The 8,243-nt window shown below is 28.2% G+C and overlaps 2 protein-coding genes across 2 annotated transcripts; both read left to right on the top strand.

Moving 5' to 3' along the window:
* Positions 1 to 3,904: 3,904 nt before the first annotated feature.
* Positions 3,905 to 5,128, top strand: LOC112092513. The gene is made up of 4 exons (XM_024168911.1): positions 3,905 to 4,037; positions 4,113 to 4,209; positions 4,344 to 4,468; positions 4,961 to 5,128. The coding sequence occupies exons 1-4, from the start codon at positions 3,905 to 3,907 to the stop codon at positions 5,080 to 5,082; spliced, it is 477 nt and encodes a 158-aa protein (XP_024024679.1). The 3' UTR covers positions 5,083 to 5,128.
* A 1,286-nt stretch (positions 5,129 to 6,414) lies between these two features.
* On the top strand, positions 6,415 to 7,316 carry LOC21391084 (em protein H5). The gene is made up of 2 exons (XM_010103133.2): positions 6,415 to 6,606; positions 7,094 to 7,316. The coding sequence occupies exons 1-2, from the start codon at positions 6,483 to 6,485 to the stop codon at positions 7,255 to 7,257; spliced, it is 288 nt and encodes a 95-aa protein (XP_010101435.1). The 5' UTR covers positions 6,415 to 6,482; the 3' UTR covers positions 7,258 to 7,316.
* Positions 7,317 to 8,243: the final 927 nt, after the last annotated feature.

Raw genomic sequence — 8,243 nt, 5'->3', positions numbered from 1 at the left:
ATGTTAATGTTTATTCTTTGTAATTTTTTTTGATTTTGGGAATTTTTTTGCCGAGATATGTTTTTGTATTTTTTGCCGAGATCTGTTTCTCTATCTTTTTTGTTTGTTAGAAAATTTTTCCTTTTTCATTTTTTTTCCGATCTGATTTTCTGATTGTTGATATTATTTTCCCTTTTCGGTGTATTTTGTTTACAGTTTTGCTCATTTGATTTTTGTTCTACCTATTTAGATACAGATCTGATTTTGTCTTTCTTTTGTCCGTTAGAAATTTTTCCCTTTTTCATTTTTTTTTCGATCTGTTTCTTTTTTTTATTAGTTTTTGGTATTTTTGTTATGATTTTGCTGCTTTAATTTTTTCTTTAGTTATTTTGGTATTTTTTTGTATGTATTTTTTTACTGTTTCTTCTATATATTTTTTTATTTTATCTGGATTTTTTTTTTCTTCAAATCTGTTGCTTCATTTATTTCCTTTGTCGCTTAATTGTTTCATTCTTTCGTTATTTTTTTAATTGTCTTTTTCGTATTATTATTTATTATCTGTATATATTTTATTTTTTCTCTTTAATATTTTGCTATCATTTTGGATTTATTTAGAATTGGTTTTATTTTGCAGTGAAACTCATACTTGATGACATCTGTCGTAATATACCTATTATTCTAATTGATATTTTTTTGCAGGTGTTTATATACGAAATTGCACAAGGTTCTTTACTGTTATATCATGACACGTATACTTTATCTCTTTCACTTCTGTTTAATACAAATCTAATATTTTACTGTTAGTTTTTTACTGGTTGCATTTTGCGGTGCGGTCCATGCTTAATGACACTTGCCATAGTATAATCATTACTTTCGTTTACATTTTTTCGTATGTTTTGGTTTCAGTCTTCTATCAAGATTTCAGTTACCTCATGTCTATATATATGTGTGTTCGTTTTATGTTATTTCTTTACCTATATTTTATCCCTTCTAGCCTCATCTGTTATCTTATAACAGTAACTCTGAAGAGTCTCCTTAGACTTTTTTTACAATCTGTTCGATAATCCGTTTCTCTTTCATTCCCAATATTTGGTCTTCTCTTATATCTACTTTACTCGGCGTACTTCTTTGTAAAAGGTAATATATCTTTTTCATTTCTAATTTTCTTCTGTTTTTAAGAGTATATTTTTTAAAGTATTTTACTATATGTTGGTTATGAGCATGTATCATATGACTATTTATAGAGACTTGGCTGTTTTTGCTGTTGCCCGAGTTATTATGGTTATTTTCCATAAATTCTATAATAACTTAAATGGTAGCCAATAACGTTGTTAGGTTCTGTTTTAGTTCCATATGATATATATATATATAGGTAAGATTAGAAGATAAATACCTGACTCAACTAACTAATAAATATTTTTATATTTTATTTATGTTCTCTTGACACTAAAATTAAATACTCACTGCAATATTTTTTACATATAAGAGTTTATATAGATTCTTTTACAGTGAATTGAAGAATGTCAAAGAAGAAATTGTTGTATTAATAGTGAGTTGGTTTTTTTACTGCTGCCTAATTTATTTTCGTTCTATATGTTTATCTATAAGAGTTTAAATAGATTCTTTTACATTGATTTGAAGAATGTCAAAGAAAAAATTGTTTTATTAATAGTGAGTTGGTTGTTTTTACTGCTGCCTACTTTATTTTCGTTTTATAGCTTTATCTTTCAACTTTTGTATTCTAAGGAGACTCTTCGGAGTTACTATTCTATACGTTTATATGTTTTGCATAAGTTGTGTTTTACTTAATCTCGCTTCTAATTATTTTTCCCTTTACATATGTTAATTAAAATGAGTGTCTTTTTTCCGTCTTTACTGAATTCGACAATGTCATAGGAGAATTTGTTCTATAAGTTGATGGAAAACGTGTATATCATGTATTTATTAAGCTAGGTATATTGTATAGACTATTTATATTTCAATTTTTTATAAAACATCTTTCTCATGTTAAATATTTAATATATAATAATGTTTTTATGTTGTATTTTGCTTATTCGTAGTAGAATCGGTGCTGGACATTGAAAATCAAATATACTTGCCCTCTCGATCCTTTAGTAGTGTGCCCCATTAACAGTGCTTTGCTGCTTTCTATTGCTATTTGTGCATCTCTTTTTAATATATATTCAGCATTTATTGGGCAGCACTCCAGGTATTTTTAATATTTTTTACCCTCATTTATGTACCATCTGCTGCTGTTCTTTTATATATAGGTAGAATATGCTGATAGTAATATGTACTTTTTTGATCCAAGAGTATTTGTTCATACTATACTTTAATAGATTTTTAACAATTGTTACTATCATGTATTGCTCATTGTTAATCTTTTTTATTCTTAACCATTTTTTGTTAAACAAGTTTTATGTTGTCACTAACTATTTGATATACTTATTTAGATATATACATATATATATATATATTTCCTTTTACGTATTGTAACCATTTAATTTTTTATACATTGTTTTTAAATCTGAAGTTTGCATATACATACACATTATTTGATTTTAGCTACAAATAAATTTTATATTTTTCATTGATTTACATATTTTACTCTAATATTTTTTGAACTGTAGCGATGATGATGTCATAAAATGTTCATATATCCTCTTTCATCACATAGATTGTCCAAAAATTGCTGTGAATATATTATCCTTATTTTGAATCAACTTTTTCCCTAAATTTTGTTTACTAATACAGTTTGCTTTTTCTTTCCAATGTTTTTCTTTACTTAGACTTATTCTAATACCATTGGTATTTTAATCTTACAAAACTGCTCATAATTTTATGATCTACTTACCACTATTATTTTAAATAACATAAAGCAAACTCTTCGGCGGTACTGTTCACTGTACAGTGTTATGAACAATAATTTTTTCTTTCAATCTGTCAAGTGTATATTCACTGATTTTAGAACACTTTTTTCATAACGTTTTTTTTCCATATATTTGTTATATTCGTTTGTACATATTTTTTCAAGCTTTACTATTATTTTTCTGAAAATTAATCTTTTTCATTTATTTTTGTACTATTTTATATAATGTTTTTTCTTTCTCTATAGTATCACCTGGTAGTTTTTAGACAATCAAAGCCTTTGTTGCAGTTAAATCTTTTATATTTTCTTCCTTTTGTCGTTCTTGATTTATGTGACATATATAATGTTTTAATATATTTTATGATTTTATGCAGTTGCCGCAAGTGTTTTTTTCCCATCTAAAAACACTTGCATGGATAGCTACATATTAGCATTATATATTAAATTCTATTATATTTGTCACATAATGCTGAAAAAAAGTTACACCTGAGCTATAGTTATTTTATACAATTTTTAAAAATAATTTTTTATGTAATATTTTGTTTTAAAATATATTATTGTTTTTTAATATTTTATGACTTATGTCTAATAAATTTTCCTACTTTATTAAGTCTGTATTTATATTACATTACAAAATACTATCATATTGTTGCAGCATCTCTGAAGAAGAAAATAATTATATGTATGAATTTACTTTTGTATTCGCATATTATTTTTACAATTTTATATATTTCATTTATTTAGTTTATTGTTCATATTTATAAATAATTTATTCTTACATTTATAAATATGCGGCAATTGTATATTATTATACATTTGTATAAAAAAAATATTTTGTTCATTAAGATGTAATGCCAAATACGTTTGTATAAAAAAATTAATTTGTTCATTAAGATGTAATGCCAAATAACGTTATAGACATCATTCTCAAAAAATCCGGCAAGGCAACATGTACATCATTAACAACTTTTATGTTACTGCAAATAAACCAACATATAAAGTTCCACACAATGCAATGATGCAAATAAACCAACATATAAAGTTCCACACAATGCAATGATTCAATTTGCACGTGCAACATCTTTCATTCCTGTTGTAGACGAAGCATCACCAATTCCATTCCATAAATTTTACTTCACTGATTTTGATCAGCTACAACAAAGAGTTCATACTACTGAACTTTTAACAGGTAATATACAACATTATTGTGAATACAATACCATATTTTATTTTTAATTCTATTTTACTTTTTATTTCACATTAGATGTTATTGGAGTTATAACAAGTATCCAAGCACTGGAACATATAAATATAAACAGCAGACCAACAACACGCCAAACAATTATGATACAAAATATAAGGTACATAAATTTTTCACACATTTTATTTTACTTTCGATAAAAAAATTTCCTAAAAAAATAAAAAGAAAACGTATCAGCATCATTTTAAATATTTATTTCTAAATGTTTGAACATTTTTTTTACTTTTCCAATAGAAATGAACAGCTTCAGGTTACCTTATGGGGACAAAAGACAGACAAATTTGAAGAAAATGTTATCAAATCACTTCAAGCTCCCCTTGTAGCAGTTTTTGCCGCAATGTTGGTCAAACAATATCTAGGTATATTTCACATCACTTTATTATAATTATTAAACATATTAACATAAAATATTTATCATTATATTATTAATACTTATGTTAATATCTTAGTCAATCCATATGTTTCTAGCACTTCTGCAATAATTTTTTACATCAATCCAGATATTCCTGAAACTGCTACATTGAAAACAACGTAAAATTATTACTATAGAATATATCTATATATATATATATTATTTATAACACAAACTTAAATATTTTATTATTTTTTATATCATCAATTTATTATATATACATAGATTCTCTCAGCAAAGCCAAGAAATAGAATTACTACCAGCACCGAAAACACCAATCCAATCTATTGAAGAACAGAGAATGGAAAACAGGAAAACAATAATTGAATTACAAACATTAGATCCTGAAATCAACTGTTTAGTATTATTAAATTTTTTCTTTTTTTCTTTTTCTTTTATTTTAAAATTTCAACTAATTATTATTCTCTTACATATACAGTCCACACGATTCACAATACGAGCTACAATAACAGGAATCTCGACAAATCAAGGCTGGTATTACAATTCTTGCCCCACCTGCTACCGACAATTAAAACAATCAAGAATTGGTTGGTGGTGTGATAGTCATGGTCATATCAAGACAATGCCATCTCCATGGTAAATTACCATATTTATACTATATATATATATTATAGGTACAAATTAAATATCGAAATTGAAGATAATACTGGAGATATGAATATTACTATATTTGGCAAAACAACACAGGCACTAATTAAAAGGCCATGTTTTGCACTAACCATTGACGAAGGATATACTGATCCATATGTAATTCCACCAATCATCGATCTGCTCCGTGGACAAATAAAAATCTTCCAAGTCTACTTTCAACAAAGGGGCCACCAAATATCAGTTGTTGCATTTAAAATATTTGAAGACATTCAATCTCCTTTACCACCAAAAAGTATGCCAACAACATAAATATATAAAATAATTTTTTTATTTTCATTTCAGCCATGAACAAACAAGTCCATCACTTATATCATCACCAATGACAATCAATCCACAAACTCTAATTCTCAAAAGATCAGGCGCAAGATAAAATATATTTACTATAAAAATTATTCTAAACGTTTCTAAATATACATCTAAATAGTTTTTTCTAATTTTAGCTCTGAATCAAAATCAAAAGAATCTTCTACAAAACGGCAAAAGAAAAGATAATAAATTTTTTTTTTACATCTTCTATTATACATTATCTATATAAATACTTTATCAAGCTACTTATATATTGTATTGACTTATTATGATTTCCTAACATTTCTATTTTGCAGTTAAAAAAGATAGCGTATTGAATCTGATAGGCGTTACTCTATTACAATGTATATATAAATATATTTCCAATTATGATACTATATCTATATATATTTAGAACTACGTTTGTAATAATAATAGACATTTTATATATATACATATCTTTGTAACTATATTTAGAATAATAAAAACTCTTTTATATGATACAACATCAAATACCGCAGCAACGCGCGGGAATTCCACTAGTTTTATCTAAACAAATATATTTTGCATCTCCAATCTTCTCACCAATCGGCACTGGAACTGAAACAAAAGAGACAAATGAAATATTGACGTGTCGTTCGAGTGGGGGTCCTTCGTGTCGTTTTGAGTAGCGGCAAAAGGCATCGTGTAAGCGTGTCATTCCTTTCAAAACCATAGTCCTCCACGTGTCCAGCAGCTCTTCCCCTTCTTGACTCGTCACTCCCACACTTGTCAACCGCTCCCACAAGCTGTGCCCTTTTCTCTCTTATAAAAAAAAAAGAGAAAAAAAAATATTTCTCAACTTGTTGTGGTGGATTATAAAAGGCATGAAGTATACGTCGTTTTATAATCATCAGATCATAGTTAAGAAACTTACATATAACCTGCGTAGTACCTCATCATTAATCTAACGACGACGACAACAACAACATTTGATCGTAAGAAGAGTGATTCCAGTAAGAGAGATGGCTTCGAATCAGCAAGACCTGAGCAGGCAAGAACTCGACGCCAGGGCCAAGCAGGGTGAGACCGTCGTCCCTGGTGGCACTGGCGGCAAAAGCCTCGAAGCCCAAGAGCACCTCGCTGAAGGTTAATTATATTAGTTTCGGTGGCTACTTCAATATTTACTTATTAATTATCATATTTATCTTTCAATAACAACCATTCTTTTAGCTATAAAATATTAATCCAACCGTAACAAATTACATAGTTAACTAAAGGAGTTTATGACAATTAATTTATTACATCACGTCATTAAATCAATAGTAACCACCAATCAATAGTAACTAATAGTAACTAATAAAGTCATAACCATAAAAGAGTCACAAATAAAAACATAACCATTAAAAACACGTATTTACACAGATAATTACAGATAACACATTACCTACATAGTATATGTATGTATATGTGTATATATATATATTCAGCTAAAAGGTATGCATATCCGGTTTATTTCATATCTCACTTGTACTATTTTACATTTTGACACACAAGTATGTGTGTGTGTGTGTGTGTGTGTGTGTGTGTGTATCTACTCGTATATTTATGTCACTAGTGAGTTAATTTGAATTAGGGAGGAGCCGAGGAGGGCAGACGAGGAAGGAGCAGCTGGGCAAAGGAGGGTATCAGGAAATGGGGCGCAAGGGTGGGTTGAGCACCAGCGAGGAGTCTTCGGAGGAGCGTGCACAGCGCGAGGGCATCCCCATCGACGAGTCCAAGTTCAGGACTAAAAGCTAAGCCACCTTAGAACGTCGTCGTTTCGTTTTGTTTCTATATATATACGATCAATATGCATGTATCCGACGTCATGCATGCATGGGTTTATGAGAATAATAACGTCGTTGGTTTTGTGTACGACGTTGTCTGTACTTTCTTTTACTAGATCAGGTCATGTTTTAGCAGTGTCATGTCACGTACGTGTTAGTCTTCATGTAATTTTCGAGTCTGGGTCGTCGTAAAAGAGAGAGAGAGAGAGCGTAGCTAATGCTTTTGTTCATGCATGCGTGGTTGCTACGTTCTAGTCTTTTTAAGTCATGTAGTAGTGGTTCTTCTGTGTTTGACCTTTATTTTGGAAAGGAAGTGGTAATAGTAGATTTAAATATTGGCGGCGTCTGCTTTCTTTGATTAGGTCGTTTCAATTTTCAAATGCTTTCAACGATCAAGAATTGCACAACCATTTTGCCCATTGGTTTGTGCTCTCAAATATATATATATATATATATATTGTGTATATGTATGTAGATAAAAATTAAGACACTATGGTGGCTGGCTGCCGTGTTTAGAATTGATCCCGTTATTATTTTTTACGTTTTTTGAGAAACGGCGTTTAACACAATAAAGATAAAAAATAAAAATAAAAACGATTTTTTAGTTTAGTGTAAAATGAGAAAAAAATAAAAAATATTTTTTAATCATTTTTTATTTTTGTTTTTATTTTCTCTGAGTGAGACATTAATAAATTTTTTATATTAAAAATAATTTTTGATGAAATTATTAAATCTATTTTTAAAAATAATTTATGTTTAAAATTAAAAATATTTTTATTTTTATTTTCATATAAAAAATAAAATCATTTTAAAACGAATTATAAACCCGTCTTATATATAAAAAACGGCAAGTTTCATGAATAGCTGTCGAGGTTGAATAAATCTTGAAACGCCATGCCCCTTTTTTTAACGGAAAAAAAAAAGAAAGCAGGGATATTTATTTTTTTATCCTTTATT

This window comes from Morus notabilis, unplaced genomic scaffold (assembly GCF_000414095.1).
Source record: "Morus notabilis unplaced genomic scaffold, ASM41409v2 Scaffold997, whole genome shotgun sequence".
Taxonomy (NCBI): domain Eukaryota; kingdom Viridiplantae; phylum Streptophyta; class Magnoliopsida; order Rosales; family Moraceae; genus Morus; species Morus notabilis.
This window is presented reverse-complemented; position numbering and strand designations above follow the sequence as displayed.